The sequence below is a fragment of the Bos indicus x Bos taurus genome, chromosome X (genome assembly GCF_003369695.1).
Source record: "Bos indicus x Bos taurus breed Angus x Brahman F1 hybrid chromosome X, Bos_hybrid_MaternalHap_v2.0, whole genome shotgun sequence".
In the NCBI taxonomy this organism is placed as follows: Eukaryota; Metazoa; Chordata; class Mammalia; order Artiodactyla; family Bovidae; genus Bos; species Bos indicus x Bos taurus.
In genome coordinates this window covers 47,779,564-47,798,448 of record NC_040105.1, presented here as the reverse complement: position 1 = coordinate 47,798,448, position 18,885 = coordinate 47,779,564, and the positions used below count along the sequence as shown (strand labels likewise).

The following is an 18,885-nucleotide window of genomic DNA, read 5'->3' as shown; positions in this document are numbered from 1 at the left end:
TGACCATCTGGTGATGTCCATGTGTACAGTCATCTCTTGTGTTGTTGGAAGAGGGTGTTTGCTATGACCAGTGTGTTCTTTTGACAAAACTCTGTTAGCCTTTGCCCTGTTTCATTTTGTGCTCCAAGGCCAAACTTGCCTGTTACTCCAGGTATCTCTTGTCTTCCTACTTTGTTTTCAAATCCCCTGTGATGAAAAGCACATCTTTTTTTGGTGTTAGTACTTGTTAGACATACAAATTACTGAACCTCACTCCAGATCTACATCAGAATGGTTGACAGTGGCCAGCAATCTGGTTTAACAAGCCCTTCAGGTAATTCTGAAGCACACTAAAGTCTGAGTTGCTCTGGTGTAGAGGAAGAAGCTACCCAAAAATATAGGTTCCAGGCCTTGGAAGAAAAGAGCTGTGATGAACCTAGACAGCAAATTAAAAAGCAGAGACATCACTTTGCTGACAAAGGTCCATATAGTCGAAGTTATGGTTTTTCAAGTAGTCATGTATGAATGTGAGAGTTGGACCATAAAGAAGGCTGAGCACTGAAGAATTGCTGCCAACCCCAAATATTCTTTGGAAGGACTGATGCTGATGCTCCAATATTTTGGCCATCTGTTGCGAAGAGCCAACTCATTGGAAAAAACCCTGATGCTAGGAATGATTGAGGGCTGGATGAGAAGGTGGTGACAGAGGATGAGATGGTTGGATGGCATCACCGACTCAATGGACATGAATTTGAGCAAACTCTGGGAGATAGTGAAGTACAGGGAAACCAGGCGTGCTGCAGTCCATGGGGTTGCAGAGTTGGACACGACTGAACGACTGAACAACACACTCTACCACTTAATGAGAACAACCTTCAGCAAATCATGCCACAGTTTCTTCATTTGTCAAAGGAGGATATTTGCCTCATGGGCTTGTAAAGATCAAAAAGATCATAGATATGAAGTTTATCTTAAAGCTTAGTATGTGTGATTTCTGTGGATTCATGCCAGGGTTGGTAGCCTTGAACTCAGGACTCAAGTCTTCATATAACCCAGGAAAAAGTGCTCTTCCGTAGCCCTCAAAGACTGACCTAAAGATGAGAAGTAGGCTACTGAAGCCCATTTCTAATTCAGGTCCATGGAGAGTAAGAACCAAGGGTCGTTGTTGGTTGGAGTCCTCCTGAAACCTGAGATTTCTGAAGCCAGGTTCATGGAAGAGCAGATGCCACTGTGATAAAGGGCTCACTGGCTTGAGAGCAATGAGGCCTGGGGTTCTACTCTTGGCCCTGTTCAGCCTCAATCAAATCTCTTCAGTTCTTGGTACCTCAGTTCTCATACCTATACCTTGATGGAGTCCATGCAGCTGAGCACTCTTCACAGTCCCCACGTGACTTCTCTATGAACTATAGGATTCTCTAGGCTGCTTCTAGCTCTGATATTCTGGCTAAGGCTCAGCAGATGATGTCTCTGTGGACCTGAGACTATTCAGCGGGGAAACAGTAGGTCATTTAGAGAAATAAGCCTGACCCCTTATCCCTCCACCAGGTTCTAACCCACCAGTTGGAGGCCTGGACCAGCCCAGCCCTGTTGGAAAAGCCAATTGATTTGCACTTACAGCTGTGTTAGTATAAAAAAATTAGAGGGCATATATTTACTGTGAGGGCTTCCCCAGTGGTTCAGTGGTAAAGAATCTGCTTGCAAATGCAGGAGACGCAGGTTCGCTCCCTGGGTCGGGAAGATCCCGTGGAGAAGAAAATGGCACCGCACTCCAGTATTGTTGCCTGGAGAATCCCATGGACAGAGGAGCGTGGCAGGCTACAGTCCATGGGCTCACAAATGACTTAGCGACAAAACAAAAACAATGTTTACTGTGACAAAATTCAGATGAACTCATTTGGGGAGATCCCTCCTCTTATTGTTTATCTCAAGATGCAAATCCAAGGACAGAAATCTAAATTTTTAGGAGCTGAGTGTGTATTTGTAGATGTGGTATGGCTTTTGTTAGTGATATATGTAAAGAAACAGAGCCATTAGTGGTTAGTAAACAAAAAGTTTATGCAGTAATTAAATGTAGTTACAGTTCATTGTTAAGAATACAGCATTTTCCATCATGATTATAAGTGAAACAAATTAAAACCTCATGAAGTAGTCAGCACATTCATGCTAGTGAGAACATATTGCAAAACATTGCACATGCATTTCAGGTGCAGACAAAACTGGGAACAGGATATATTTTCACTCACCTCTGGTTAGCTTTTGCACTTTGTCATTAAGACTTACATTATGTTTGGGTCAAACAAAGAACCCAAAGATATTTTATAAAAGCTTACAGCCATTATACAGTATCATTTAATCCCACAAATGGATAAAGCAAACTTCTATAGCTCAATGATATGCAAACCAGGACTAAAAGTAGTCAATCTGCCTATGTATATAGCTAGCTACACTATGATAGATATGGAATATGTGAGTCTTTTGGCATCAACTACTTAGACAAGCAAGTTCCCAAAATATACTCATTTGATTTCCAATGAGAAATAAGTGTAGTGCCATTTTAGTTGCAGGTTATGCACACCTCAGTGTCAAGCCTGAGGAGAAACCAACTAGGGGAAGGTAGAGAAGGGTTGGAAGGACACCTGAGCAGGGCTCTTTGGACAACTTGACATTACTTTCCCTGTGCAGTTCCAGACCCGGTTCCCAGAGTTAAATGAAGTGTATTGAAATTGTTGGTGCTCAAAAAGGTTGTTTATACAAAGTCCCATACTTAAAGCATACATAAAACAGTAACTGAGTGCCTCTCAAAATGAGCTCTTCTATATAAGAAGAAAACCCAGTGCCAAGAGTTAATGGATGTGTTTGAATTACTGTATAAAGATAATTTATTCTAAAATAGAAAAAATGGATTTAGAAGTATTCTCCTGGAAACTAGGAGAGAGTGTTTATATATATATATATATATCCACATTTCATTACTTAGAAGAAAAGTTTTGTATACCATTTCCATAAGGCATGTGTCATCCCCCCTTCCATTTCTTGCACCTTAAGAGAGCATGCAATGGCTGTATGTTACCTTTGAAAAGGCTCCTTTTCCTTTGAGCCATCTTACAGAAATGGTGCCCTGGATTGACTATACCACTCCAGAGTCACACTTCTTCAGGTTGAAATAAAAATAACAATAAAACAACAAAATCACAAAAAGAAAAATAAATCACAAAATCTACAAAATCTAAGGCCTGAACAAGCACAGACTTGCTATGAGTTCAGAAACTCAGTGAAAGAATTAAAATTACAAAGCACCTCTTGCAAAATATACTTCTTGAAAACCACACAAAACACTGTGCAGTAACCCCTACTTAGTACGTGGAGGTAAGTATCCTGAAGAACACACACTTAGCCCCAGGATGGAAGCTTGATCTCATTATCAAGGAAGCCAAAGGGGTTTCAATGTTTCTTTGTATTTGCTGTTTTATAATTGCAGACAAAATGGAACAGTCAAGTGTGCAGACCTCAATATAAACAAGCTCAATTTATGCATTCTTAGTTGTACAGCTCCATTTATAGGTTCTTACAGAAGAACAACTAACACTAACAATTTTGTACACAAAATCTTTTTCAAGGACATATGAAACTTAATAGGCTAAAGAGAAACTTATGCCATATAGTGCTTGAAACTGCACAATATCTGTTGCACATAGTAATCAAGAGGCCTTGAAAAATTGTCTTTGTCTATAAACTACTGCCCTTTGTAAATAAAAGCTCCCTCATGATCCTGGGCTACTCCCTTGTGACACACAGTGCCACAAACATCATAATGAAAAATCAGTACCAAACCTAGTTTAAGGTGAATTTTGTACATTTGTTTCTATACAGTCAGGAGAAAAGAGAGATACAATTTGTATCAACAGAAGGTCATTTCTGGTTATTTGAGGCATTGCTCCTAGCTGCTTTGATTCATACACATTTTATGAGAAGAATGACAATTGGTTTTAGGAAATAAATACATATGCTGCCTTAAAAAATATTTCCTGTATTGGGAGGAGCTTACAATTTTTTTTTGAGTGCTGAACATAAACATGTTCCAGATGAACTGTATCTGAGAAGATTAATCTTGTGTTTCTCTGTACAGTGTGCAGCTAGTGGGTACTGGGGTACCATTGATGGTTTTTGTAGGAAGGTGAACTAACTGGCACGAAGGCAGTAGAGTCATCTAAAATTGTCACATACCCTGACTTAGACATGGGACACATTTAGAAGGTCCAAGAAGTTGAAGGTATGAAATGGTGTTTGTGTGAAACAGGAAGCACTTCACTCTCCATGGACCTGCTGCTGCTGCTAAGTCGCTTCAGTCGTGTTCAACTCTGTGCAACCCCATAGACAGCAGCCCACCAGGCTCCCCCGTCCCTGGGATTCTCTAGGCAAGAACACTGGAATGGGTTGCCATTTCCTTCTCCAATGCATGAAAGTGAAAAGTGAAACTGAAGTCATTCAGTCGTGTCTGACTCTTAGTGAACCCAAGGACTGCAGCCTTCTAGGCTCCTCCATCCATGGGATTTTCCAGGCAAGAGTACTGGAGTGGGTTGCCATTGCCTTCTCCACTCTATGGACCTACCTGGCAGAAAATACTTTTACTCCTCAGAACGCTGGGAGATAGAAAGATCAAAGGGTAGGAGATGAATGTGAACTGTGGTAAAATGAAGAGAAACACCGAGAGGAAGTTTGATCAACCAGGACAGAGACAGAAAGCCAGAAAGCAGCATGCAAGCCGTTATCAAACCACCAGAAATAACCCTGACTACAGGCTCACATTCGGAGTGTTTCACAGTAAGAAACATTTATAGGCAGTGTCACACCTTCTCATGAAGAAACAAAAGGCCAAGACCAGGCCTTCTCAACTTTCATGAAAAAAACTACCATAGAAATTAGCAAGTTCCAGCTCAAGAAATAGTGAGCTGGTCATGGTTCAAAATGTTGCAATATACAATGGATTTAAAAAGGGGTTTATTTAGTGCAGCTGTTTAAAAAAACAAAAACAATAAACGCCTCTTCTAGAGGCATTTAGCTACAAAGGTTCCCACCCTGAGCAAGATACAAGTTGCCCATATAGTGCTGTCAACCCAAAGTCCTGCCTTCCTTAGTAATCCATTTAAGAATTACCTAAGGTCAAGTGCACCCTCTGCATGCATTTGAAGTATGTAACTGAGCCAGCTATTAGCAAAGATGTAGTATCCCCTTTTGGAAGCTTTTCCACCTAGAAAATCCCCTGATTTTGTTTCCTAAAGAAGTTCTGCTCCACCAATGATCGACCTTATTGCCCAAAGGTTAGATGGCAGGAGAAAGTGGATTACATGATGGTGCACTGACCTTCAATACATTTCATCCTGTGATATTGAATACTGCATAGGTCGGAAGTCCAAAGAGCATCCATTGGAACCCCCTTGAATGCAGCTTGTTGTGTTTGTCATTTAATCTCCTGGGATTAAGGGAAGGAAATTCTGGTAGTAAATCCCTTGGTCCTGGTCCAACTCTTCTGTGCTTGTCTAGCACACGCAACTACTATGCTTGGAACTTGAGAGTATCAACTTGGAACTATCCATCACCTCTTCTGCAGAAGAAAGCTTCAATCTGATCCCTAATTTACTAAGGTGAAGAGACTTAAAAGTGAAGAACTCTCAATATATGTTGACAAGTAAAAAGTGCAAAGGAAATAGAGCCAGTTTGCTCTGGTGCCTAAGAAAGCAATATTCAAATATCGGGATATAGTTTCACTTTCAAAACTAGTTGAAACTATGAAATATGATGTAAAATCATCAAGTCAGACTTGTGATCTATACAGCTGTAGACTAAAGACTGTGCAAAGTCCATTTTTTTTTTATCACCACTATACAAAAGGTTATACACACATCTCAAACTAAATACATACAGTCATACATGCAATATAATTGCTAACAATAGGTTTGAAATATAGCTCTAGAAACTTCAATGTGACCCTATATCTCAGTTAATAAAGGTATTGAATGGTCAGATATCCATGCAATAAAGTATGTCTTTACTTTTAAATAGATTTAAATATTCTTATTAAAAATCCTAAATGGATTGATCCTGATACTCTTGCTCTCTAAATTAGATATGTCATTGATACTTCATAATATAGAGTGTGTGACTAAGAAAACAGCTGGTAATGGAGTCCCTTGGGGCCTCTTGCATTTAGGCCTTTCCCCTGGGTTTTGTCCTCCATTACCTGCATGGTGCAATGCAAAAGGGTATAGGACTTGGAGTCAGAGGACTTGGGTGTGAGTCTTGACTTGGTCACTTGCTAGCAGTGTGACTTCAGCAAGTTACTTTTAAACTCACTGAGCTTCAGTTTCCTTGTCTAGAAAACAAGACATTAGTAAGACTTTCCTCACAGGGTTGTTATGCACTTCAATGACAGTCTGTAACTTGTAAAGTGTAACACAAAATTATTAGTTACTATTATCATAGTATTAGTGCATTATTGGTATTCATATTTATATAAAGAAATAAGTCCTATGTCATGTCAATGTGCAGCCCTAAGCTTAGAAACAATCAAGGCTGCTAGTTGCTGGGCATCTGCTGTGTGGGGATTCTTCTCCATCACTGCAAGAACAATGTTTGAAGGGAAAATATTGCAGAGGTTCTTGTAGGTCTGATACTGGTGCTCTGGGATCATTTGCTCCCTGGAATCATTGCACATTCCAACCCAAGGATTCATCCAAAGCTGCTCCATCTTTTCAGGCACACTCCGTACCATGACTGGCTCATAGCATGGTTGCATGAGGCTGTTACTCAAGGGATAGGAGTGGTAGCCATAGGAGTCAGTTGCACAGGGCAGTGGGTCCCAGCTGGCATGCTGTTCCCGACACAGAGGAGGACGTCTTTGCCTCATGGGATTGTTCTCATATAGGCGAGAATCAGAAATGCTGTCCATCCGAGTCATCACCAGGGCACGTCCTGGCTGGGGGGTTGCCCCAGGATGGATATTGGGAGGCATGGGATAGTCTCCAGGACAGCTGGAGCGTGCTCCATTTGTTGGGTGCTGGGCATGCAGAACTAAGTGGGAGACTGATTGCTTGTGGGGGCCTTGCTTAGAGTCTTCTGGGCCATAGCTCTGCACTCGCGTTAAGGCTTCATGGTAACCATGAGGAAAAGGCTGAAGATGGTTCTGAGATGCTGAGCGATGCAGCTTCAGACTGCCTTCAGGATGAGTATCAGCTACAGCCAAGTACAGGTTGTTGTAAGAGGAATAGTTGTCATTCCTGGTATGGCTCATACGATTGTCAGGACAGAGGTTGGGATTCCGGGCATACAACCCCCGGTCTGCTTCAGCCATGTAGTACTCTCGATTATGCATGCTGTTGATGTTCAGTTTGGAGAAGTCTCCTAACACTGAATAGTAGCTGTGGTCCCCTAAGGGCTCAAACTTTGGGTATTGCTCAGCATAGCTAATAGGGGTCCCATGGCTATTGGTAACCAGGATGGGTGGGTACTGCATGCTGGTCATGTGCTCCAATGAGGACTTCTGGTGGGAGAAATGAGAGGATCCTGGCACTGGGCTGCTGGCTGAACGGGTGTTGAGGGCACCCACTGCATGGCTTTTGGGGGGTGGGATTGTGGGGACACTTAAAGCAGTCACAAGTGAGGGGACAGAGCTGGCCTCAGGCTTACGGGCAATGGACAGCCATTCCTCAGGCTCCACAGCCACGGACCGGATGCTGGGATCCGATTGACGCTTGGGGGTCACGCGTTTGACTTCTGAGGTTATGTCACCTTTGGCACTAGACAGCCCTGTGCCACACTTGGCCAGGGTGCCTTCACTCATGGTTTTTACTGTGGACAGTTTGGCACTGATGCGGAGCTCATCAGCCACCGAACGCTGCGGTTGGTTGGCCCGCTCCGGATGGTAGTATTTGCACTTGTGGCCGTAGGTGCATTTTTTGCCTGAAAAATAATGCCCTGGGGTAAGACTCTCTCTCACAGTGGTGCAACTCTCTGTGCCAGAGGCTGTTTTAACAATCTGGTCACTCAGGTTAGAGTTTTACTTTTGGGGTTTAAGATATAAAACTAACTGTTCTTAAAGACGGGAGACAGACAACACCATAGTGGCATCACACACTGTGAGTGGAGAGGAAAGAAGTGGAAACCTAGGGAGGAAACTCCAGTGGGAAAGGTAAGAGTTGTCATTGAACAGTCTTCATTTTCCTGAAATTCACAACTTTGTCTAGGCATAACGTGCATGCTGAGGCAGTGTAGAGCAGTAGCAGGCAGAGTGGTTCAGTGCAAAGAGCATTGGCCTGGAGGCTGGTCAGATCTGAGCTTTAATTCCAGCTATGCCACTTACTAGCCATGTGACCTTGGTAAGTGATTTTTAATTTCTGTGCCTCATTTTCCTATTCTGTAAACAAGGTTCATAATAATGTCTTTATTATAAGGTCATTGTGAGGATTAAATGAAGATAGTAAACATGAAATATTCTATGATATGAATAAATGATAGTTGAGAACAAACACCTAGATGTCTTATAAATAAATGATTATTCAAAAACAGTGAACATTCAAATTTGCCTCAGACCAGGCAGCATATGTCTTACTGTTAGGCTCATAAACTTTGTGTCACAGGGACTTGCATAAGATCATGAAAGCACTCTAGAAAACTATATATATTTATTTATTTTATTTTAAATTAATTTATTTATTTTAATTGCAGGCTAATTACTTTACAATATTGTAGTGGTTTTTGCCATACATTGACATGAATCAGCCATGGGTGTAGAAAACTATATTTAAAATAGGAAATGAAGATAAAGTTTGGAAGCAAACTGGAAAGTGCAGATTGGAAGAAAAGGGTAATATTGACAGAGGGTGCAGTCACCTGCCTGAAAGACACATCCTTCTTGGGGCCAAATGCAGTTTGTCATTGGCCTTTCTTCTTCCACAGATCAAGTAAGTTTCTGCACTTCCCTGCCCCCAACAACACTACTCAGGACAGAGACAGTTAGAACACATGAATCATTTTAACTAGTGACAATTATTCTTTCCTTCAATTCTAGTTACCTGTTTCTCAGGAAATTTCTAGGATGGTTCTTTAAATGTCTAATTGAAAATATATGAAGACACAGACTTTAACTCACAGAGAGTGGACAAGCCAGGATTTTCCCTTTGAAAGGGAAAGCTTGAAGAGAAAAGTATTCACAGACTTCTTCAGTTTTGCATATAGGTACTCACCATAAGGACATGGTTGCTTCTTGTGTTCAGGAACAACGGGTCTCTTTCTTAAGAAGTTTTCAAGGCTTGGCCCATGACGTCCTAAAGGATCATCTGGAGGCATAAATCTGAAAGCAAGCAAGCAAGAGGTAAACTATCCCTTCTCAGGAGTTCAGGCCTTCATTACATGTTGCTTATACTATTGTTATAGCCTTCTAATAGCCCTTTCTGCCTCAAGTTTATCTTTTGCTAAGTCTGCAGTTCTTCCCTCTCTTTCCACTTGAACACAAGAAAGGAATGATTTTTCCCATACATCATTCTTCTGTGGATTATAAGTTCCAACCACACTGACATGTCTGCCGGTTCCCCCAATGTGCAACACATTTTCACATCTTTATAGCTTTATTCATGATGTTCTCTTTACCTATAAAGCCCAGAAGCCCTCTTTCCTCGGTCTGTAAACTTCATCTCAAATGTTATTTCCTCAGTGAGACTTTTTCATATCATTTCACATAGACAAAGCAATTTAAAAAAAGTTCTAACCATAGAGTTTATCCCAACAAATTGTGGGAATCTCTTCTCTAAGTACACTTTGAGCTTCTTAAGGGTGAGTTTTGTTATTTATTCAGCCTTTTATTCCCATGGTGACCAGCATAATGCACAATATACAGTAAGTGTTCAGTAAATGTTTATTGAAATGAAATTAAATCTGTCCTTAGTGGTAATTTGGATTTAGGCTATTCAGAACCTATAGGAAAGAAACGTACTTGTCATTCACAAAAGAATACATCAGCAAGCGCTCCTCTATAAACTTCTTCCATTCTGGCTTTTCGACTTGAAGGTCTCGGTAGTTATCATTGGATACAATGATGCCATCAGAATCAAAAGCCAGTTTGACTATGAACCGGTCATCATAGCAAACAACTCTCCTGCCCTGGACCCTTCGGGATGGTGTAAAGACAAGAATCTTTTCCTTCTCCAGTTTACGTAGGATATCTTGATCTGTTGAAATATGGATTATATGTCACAGAATAGAAATCATCTTTGGAAATTAAAAGCATTATTCCCATATTAAAACATATAAAAGTTGATACTAGCTTAATATATTATTTGCTCTTAGAGAGAATGCAGCTACTATTCCTGGCTATGGCACCATTTTGGACTGTGATTTTAGCCAAGTTGCTTTCCCCTTTCCACTCCAGTTTTCTTTCTGATAAAACAAAGGAGATAGATTAAATGACATATAAATTTTTTAAAACTAGCATGAACAGTAAGAAATAATAGTGATATCCTAACATTTTTGAGGCTTATTTTGCCCTTTGGCTGCAGCGCCAGGTTTTGGTTGATGAAGAAACCAGGGAAGTATGATGAGGATGTGTCTGCCAGGAGGAGAATAATATATCTTTCTTAGGGACTAACATTTTTGCCTTCTGCCTGAAGGAAAGCCACGACTAAGGAAAAATATTAAGTGGTAGCATATGAGTACTGACCCCCTTTCCTTTTAGCCTCTTTATTAATGAAGAAAGAAGTTTGAGTAGGGCCAGGATCCACTCTCAGAGAAGGCAATGGCAACCCACTCCAGTACTCTTGCCTGGAAAGTCCCATGGACGGAGGAGCCTGGTGGGCGGCAGCCCAAGGGGTCGTTGAGAGTCGGACACGACTGAGCGACTTCAGTTTCACTTTTCACTTTCATGCATTGGAGAAGGAAATGGCAACCCACTCCAGTGTTCTTGCCTGGAGAATCCCAGGGACGGCGGAGCCTGGTGGGCTGCCGTCTATGGGGTCGCACAGAGTCGGACATGACTGAAGTGACTTAGCAGCAGCTTAGCAGCAGGATCCACTGTCAGACTGAGGCTGGAAGCCTGTTCAGCAGTTGGCAGACAACCCCATGACACTGAACCTTCTCATTTTGTATATAAGGCAAGACGTGATACTCAGAGAATTGGGGTATTGATGTTCTCAAATGCTGTTAAGAGCTAGCTTTGGTGGCTCAGAGGTTAAAGCGTCTGCCTGGAATGCGGGAGACCCGGGGTTCCATCCCTGGGTCAGGAAGATCCACTGGAGAAGGAAATGGCAACCCACTCTAGTACTCTTGCCTGGAGAATCCCGTGGAGGGAGGAGCCTGGTAGGCTACAGTCCATGGGGTCGCAAAGAGTCAGACACAACTGAACGAAATCACGTTCACTTTCACTTTCATAAATGAATGTAGTGATCCTCCTGCCAATAGGGCCACATCATAACTTTTGTGAACTTTAGGCACTTTTGCCTTCATGGGTCTTTTCTTCCACAAAGAAATGTTAGGTTTATACTTTACAACTATGTTGGTATAAACACAAATAATCCAGTTAGGTACATTATTATATATTTATTGGTATATTCAATTTTCCCCTCTGATGTTAAAAAGCTAACAAAATTAAACCACTTACATGGGATCCTAAAAGTATATATTATGAACCCTAGGCACTCGGTCTCTTGTGCTTCATGGATAAATTAGCTTTGAATGCCGTGGTACTTTTCTCTTTTTCTATTCTAACCCCTAATTTGCAAATCCCACAGAAACTTATCTGCTACAGGATGAGATCCATTGTCTATGGTGGTTTCTTTAGTATTTTGGAAAACTCAGTCATATTCATAACCAAATTCGTCCCCCTTTTTGTCTGAAGCTTATGGTCAAATAGAAACAAACACTTTTTTTTTCAACTGTGTGCTTTATTTTTTGCTTGAAATTGAAGTCTCTATTTAACTGCTCTGTGCCACAGCACAACAGATTATTTGGATCAGGAAAAATCTGCTTTAAAATACACTTAATAAAAAAACATTTTAAGTGTACTTAATAGATTTAGAAAAGTACTTATCTAATTTAGGAGCATTGGGCTCTCCCCAAACTATCTTGCCAGCTTTGCTTCTGGATGAGAAGAAATGTCTTAATTGAATTAGTACCTGTAATTGGTGCATCAGGGCGGGATTGCTCCTTTCTCCATGCAGGCACAAATACAGTAATATCTTTATGGCCTTTATCTAGGAACCAATCCACAGCAAGTTGTATTCCTCTGCAGGAAAACTCTTCTTTATTCCCATGGCTTCAGGAAGATAGGGAATGAGAGTAGAGAGGATTGATAACAAGTAACAAAGAAATACTACAAATAGGCTTTTTCTTAGTGTTAAGACATTGACAACAGATATATTACTTTTTGAGGATGCCAAAAATGTATTTTTTAAGAGAACAAATAAAGTTATTTTAAAAATTCCATTATTACAAATATTGCCATTATCATTACACATTCATTCAAGGCCACAAATAGTTAATAACAACTCTCAAAGCAGCCCTAGTGGTTATTTCCTATCATTATTTCCCTTTTCTCTCAACTCTTTCTGTTTCTATTACCATCTCCTTTTTCTAAGATTCTGATATTTATCATCTGAAAAAAGAAGTGTCACCAGAGGTTTGGATAAAGTTTATAGAGAATTAGTTGGAAATGAATTTTAAGTACATCTAGTAAGCTTAAAAAATAACACTGATAGCAAAAAAGATACACTGAAATGCTGACTGAAAATAGTTATCACAATTAATTAAATACGATTTGCCAATAAAAATTACAGTCTTGAAAATTTTAAGATGTGGAAAATGCTCACAATATAATGCTAAAAGAGAAAAGAAAGGATTTGGACTACATATAATGTAATCCAAATTTTATAGAAGAAAGCCTATGTACAGTATCTTTTTTTGGCAAAGTAATGTCTCTGCTTTTTATTTTTTTAATATAAATTTATTTATTTTAATTGGAGGTTACTTTACAGTATTGTATTGACCCAGTATCTTCTTCATTTGGGTTCATGATGCACATTTTCATTTAATGATTGTTCAAAGACATTAAATGGAAAACTCCAGACATAAGCAATTCATAAGTTTTAAATTATGCACCATTCTGAGTAGAGTTATGAAATCTGGTGCCATCCCATTCCATCCTGCCTGAGGTGAATCATCTCTTTGTCCAGCATACCCCACCCATAAATCACTTAGTAGTCTATCTTGTTATCAGGTTGACTGTTTCAGTATCACAGGGCTTGAGTTCAAGTAACTCATTTTATTTAATAATGGTTCTAAAGCACAAAAATAGTGGTGCTGGCAATTTGGATATGCTGAAAAGACAGTAAAGTGAAAAGGTGAAAGTTCTTAATTAAAGAAAGAAAAAAAGCTCATATGCTGAGGTTGCTAAGATCTACTGTAAGAATGAATCTTCTCTTCACGAAATTGTGAAGAAAGAAAAAGATGCTGTAAAGAACAATATTGCATAGGAACCTGGAATGTTAGGTCCATGAATCAAGGTAAACTGGAAGTAGTCAAACAGGAGAAGGCAAGAGTGAACATTTTAGGAATCAATGAACTAAAATAGATTGGAATTGGTGAATTTAATTCAGATGGCCACTATATCTACTACTGTGGGCAAGAATCCTTTAGTAGGAATGGAGTAACCCTCATACACAACAAGAGTCCAAAATACAGTACTTGGATACAATCTCAAAAATGACAGAATGACCTTGGTTCATTTTGAAGGCAAGCCATTCAACATCACAGAAATCCAAGTCTATGTCCCAATCACTAATGCCAAGAAAAATGAAGTTGAAAGGTTATATGAAGACCTACAAAATCTTCTAGAACTAACACCAAAAAAGATGTCCGTTTCATCATAGGGGACTTGAATGCAAAAGTAGGAAGTCAAGAGATACCTGAGTAACAGGAAAGTTTGGCCTTGGAGTACAAAATGAAGCAGGGCAAAGGTGAACAGAATTTTGCCAAGAGATCACACTGGTTATAGCAAACAGCCTCTTCCAACAACACAAGAGATAACTCTACACATGGACACCAAATGGTCAATGCTGAAATCAGATTGATTATATTATTTGAAGCCAGAGATGGAGAAGCTCTATACAGTCATCAAAACCAGGAGCTGATAGTGGCTCAGATCATGAATTCTTTATTATAAAATTCAGACTTAAATTGAAGAAAAGAGAGAAAACCAGTAGGCCATTCAGGTATGACCTAAATCAAATCCCTTACAATTATACAGTGAAAGTGACAAATAGGTTTAAGGGATTAGATCTGATAGAATGCCAGAAGAACTATGGACAGAGTTGTACAACATTGTACAGGAGGCAGTGACCAAAACCATCCCCAAGAAAAAGAAATGTGGAAAGGCAAAATGGTTGTCTGAGGAGGCCTTACAAATAACTGAGAAAAGACAAGAAACGAAAGGCAAAGGAGAAAAGGAAAGATATATCCATCTGAATGCAGAGTTACAAAGAATAGAAAGAAGAGATAAGAAAGTCTTCCTAAGTGGTCAATGCAAATAAATAGAGGAAAACAACAAGATGGAAAAGACTGGAGATCTCCTCAAGAAAATTAGAAATACCAAGGGAACATTTCTTGAGAAAATGGGCACAATAAAACACAGCAACAGTATGTACCTAACAGAAGCAGAAGATATTAAGAAAAAGTGGCAAGAATACACACAAGAACTATATAAAAAAGGTCTTAATGACCTGGATGACCATGATGGAATGGTCAGTCACCTACAGCCATACATCCTGGAGTGTGAAGTCAAGTAGGCCTTAGGAAGCATTACTATGAACAAATTAGTGGAAGTGATGGAATTCCAACTGAGTTATTTCAAATCCTAAAAGATGATGCTATTAAAGTGCTGCACTCAGTATGTCAGCAAATGTGGAAAACTCAGCAGTGGCCACAGGACTGTAAAAGGTCAGCTTTCATTCCAGTCTCAAAGAAGGGCAATGCCTAAGAATGTTCAAACTATTATGCAATTGCACTCATTTCACATGCTAGCAAGATAATGCTCAAAACCCTTCAAGCTAGGCTTCAATAGTACATGTACTGAGAACTTCCAGATAAGCAAGCTGCAATTAGAAAAGGCAGAGGAACCAGAGATCAAATTGCAAATATCTGTTGGATCATTGAAAAAGCATGAGAATTGGACTGGTTCAAAATTGGGAAAGGAGTACATCAAGGCTGTATATTTTCACACTCCTTATTTAACTTACATGCAGAGTACATCATGAAAATTTCCTGGCTTGATAAAGTTCAAGCTGGAATCAAGATTTCCAGGAGAAATATCAGTAACCTCAGATATGCAGATGATACCACCCTAATGGCAGAAAGTGCAGAGGAACTAAAAAGCCTATTGATGAAGGTGAAAGAAGAGAGTGAAAAAGCTAGCTTAAAACTCAACATTCAAGAAACTAAGATCATGGTATCCAGTCCCATCACTAGCATGGCAAATTGATGGGGGAAAATGGCAACAGTGACAAATGATTTTCTTGGTCTCCAAAATTACTGTGGGTAAGGACTGCAGCCATAAAATTAAAAGATGCTTGCTCCTTGGAAGAAAAGCAATGACAAATCTAGACAGTGTATTGAAAAGCAGAGACATCTCTTTGCCAAAAAAGCTCCTATGGTGAAAGCTATGGTTTTTCCATTGATCATGTATGAGATAGAGAGGTGGACCATAAAGAAGCTTGAGCACCAAAGAATTGATGCTTTCAAACTGTGGTGCTGGAGAAGACTCTTGAGAGTCCCTTGGGCAGCATTGAGATTAAACCAGTCAATTCTAAAGGAAATTAACCTTGAATATTCACTGGAAGGACTGATGCTGAAGCTGAAGCTCGAATACTTTGACCACCTGATGCTAAGAGTTGACTCATTGGACAAAACTCTGATGCTGGGAAAGATTCAAGGCAGGAGGAGGAGGAGACAACAGAAGATTAGATAGTTAGATGGCATCATCAATTCAATGAATATGAGTTTGATCAAACTCTAAGAGATAGTGAAGGGTAGGGAAGCCTGAAGTGCTGCAGTCCATTGGGTCATAAAGAGTTGCACACGACTGAGGGACTGAGCAACAAAAATGACAACAACAAAAACAAGAAATTGCTTGAAGCTATAATCAGAACTAAAAAAGGCTGCTAGCACTGACTCTGCCTCTCCCTCTGCTCTTCCCATATATCCTCTTCTGTTTGAACTGCCTGGATCAGACAGTTTTTCTCTTCCAACTCTTCTCCCTCCTGCTGCTTTCCTTTTCCCAGAAAAGGAAGATCAAAAAATCAGAAATGATTATGGCTCCCTTAAGGAGAAATCTATTACAGGGAGAAATGAATTGTTCTTGTTGCTTTCCTATACATCCAGGATGCAAACAGAACTTAGAGCCTTGGCTAAGAAATTTCCCAGTCCAACTCAGAATGCATTGGGATTTGCTGAAAATTTTGAATTAACCATCTGAACTTACGATCCCAGGTTTTCAGATCCATATCAACTAATACAGCTGTTAGTTTCTGAAAGCAAAGCAAGGAAATGTATAGAGAAAGCAGGATGGAAATTACCCTCAATGGAATTTTGGTTACATAGTCCAGAGGCTTGTACTGAATGAATTAACTTAGAAATTACTCAAACCTATCCCAGAGCTTTCTCCAAAAATCATAAAGTGGACAAAGGTTCAACAATGCTAGTGAAGACTGAATGAATCAATCCAGACTATTATGGGAGATTGGGAAAGAAACTTTTAAGCAATATTTGGACTTGACACCTGAATCATTCTCTAACTACCAAAATGATCCTTTGCTTAACTCTGCCTTTCAAGAGGAGAAGGCAATGGCACCCCACTCCAGTACTCTTGCCTGGAAAATCCCATGGCGGAGGAGCCTGGTAGGCTGCAGTCCATGGGGTCGCTAAGAGTCAGACACGACTGAGCGACTTCACTTTCACTTTTCACTTTCATCCGTTGGAGAAGGAAATGGCAACCCACTCCAGTGTTCTTGCCTAAAGAATCCCAGGGACGAGGGAGCCTGGTGGGCTGCTGTCTATGGGGTCGCACAGAGTCGGACACGACTGAAGTGACTTAGCAGCAGCAGCCTTTCAAGAAGGCTTAAGTGAGAATTTGTCTACTCTAGTCAAAAAGACAGTCCAGGTTGGTCTGAGTTACACACAAAACACCCTTGTTACATTGGCTAACCAACTTTTCAAAACCATTAAAAGGAAAGAAAAGGAGATATCTATGAAAATTATGAATCTTCATTTGCACCAAGTTAAGTGCATAATGCCAGTTTAAGGTTAACCAGCCCCCAACCAGTTTAATTCCCAAACAGTAGAGAAAGTTTCAAGAAAAAGAAATCTCTTTAGAATTCTTGCCCAAAGGGAATAACTCCTACTAAGATAAATTGATTTTCCCTCCCTATGCCTCTAGACCAGAGCTCTCTGGACAAGTTATCTAGACCATCTCTACTTCCTAAAATTGAGTGGGGGAAAAGAGAATGAAACCTTTAAAAATTTTTTTATTCCAATTTGTATTTACAATTAGTGAGTTTTATGTTATGATATCTGATTCATGACTACGTTTAAAAAATGAAGCTAGATCTCACATTGTGTCTGTCTGGATATGTGTATGTCTCAGCATGTGTCTTTGTCTTTGGCTAATATTGCTGAGGTTAATTTGTGAATGAGCTCTAATCTAATTGGCCTAAAGAAAAGTGAAGTGAAGTCGCTCAGTTGTGTCCAACTCTTTGCGACCCCATGGACTGTAGCCTATCAGGCTCCTCCATCCATGGGATTTTCCAGGCAAGAGTGCTAGAGTGGATTGTCATTTCCTTCTCCAGGGGATCTTCCCGACCCAGGGATTGAACCCAGGTCTCCTGCATTGCAGGCAGACACTTTACCGTCTGAGCCACGAGGGAAGCCCTTACCTCCAGTGAATTTTCTTTTTTAAAGAAAAGTAAGTGCTTACAAATCAAACAGTTCTAAATACAAGAGAAATTAACCTAAATGTATCTCAGGTTCACATGAACTGGGAAATATTCAGTATTAAATACTTGGTATTAATATTTGTTTGTTCATCTAATTAATGTAGACATGTCTGAGTCATTAATATTAAACATAGCATTTTCATTGTGTCTAGGTTTAATATAAGTTATATCTCTTACAAGTTTGTCAGCAAGGAAATAAACTTGAGTGAGGAAACTTTTAAGGAAAGAAAATGTACATGAGATAGGAGCTTTTAGATAAATTCTATTAAGAATAAAATATACTTTAGGAATATATGTCTAAAATAGTCTTTCCAGATTTGGGTAACTTTAATTTCTAGGTTTGTGCTAAACTAAGTGATGGAGGTTTATTGAATAGCTAGGTCATTTCTAAATAAAATAAGATTCTAAAATATTAATTACTGAACACTAACTTCCTCTTACAGAGAAACTAAAGAGATTTTGGACTATTAATGAATAATGTTTGGTGTCACCTTGAGATATTCTCTATAAGAAAGTAGAAGTTTTTAGAAATTATCATTGGTATTTACATTCACTAATCTACTGAATGCTAATACAAAGGACAGTTCATGGTTGCTTAAGAAAAGTAGGATGTGTGTTTTCAGTAAAGACGTGAGGAATGAAATTGCATTTTGTTAAGGGAAAAGGCATTAGAGGGCAGACACACAAAGAATAATCACAGAAAACTAGTCAATGTAATCACACAGACCACAGCCTCGTCTAACTCAATGAAATTAAGCCATGGAATGTGGGGGCCACCCAAGACGGGTGGGTCATGGTGGAGAGGTCTGACAGAATGTGGTCCACTGGAGAAGGGAATGGCAAACCACTTCAGTATTCTTGCCTTGAGAACCCCCATGAG

General features: G+C 39.8%; 1 protein-coding gene across 4 annotated transcripts in view; it reads right to left on the bottom strand.

Annotated features, from left to right (window-relative positions):
* Positions 1-4,417: 4,417 nt before the first annotated feature.
* Positions 4,418-18,885, bottom strand: part of ZC3H12B (zinc finger CCCH-type containing 12B) — a 602,110-nt gene continuing 587,642 nt past the window's right edge. For all 4 annotated transcript variants that reach the window (XM_027534244.1, XM_027534243.1, XM_027534246.1 and 1 more), the window contains 4 exons: positions 12,138-12,277; positions 9,965-10,199; positions 9,219-9,325; positions 4,418-7,935 (listed from right to left, as the gene is read on the bottom strand). In XM_027534244.1, coding sequence (XP_027390045.1) covers positions 6,515-7,935; positions 9,219-9,325; positions 9,965-10,199; positions 12,138-12,277 — 1,903 coding nt within the window. In that variant the 3' untranslated portion in view covers positions 4,418-6,514. The remainder of the gene's footprint in view (positions 7,936-9,218; positions 9,326-9,964; positions 10,200-12,137; positions 12,278-18,885) is intronic.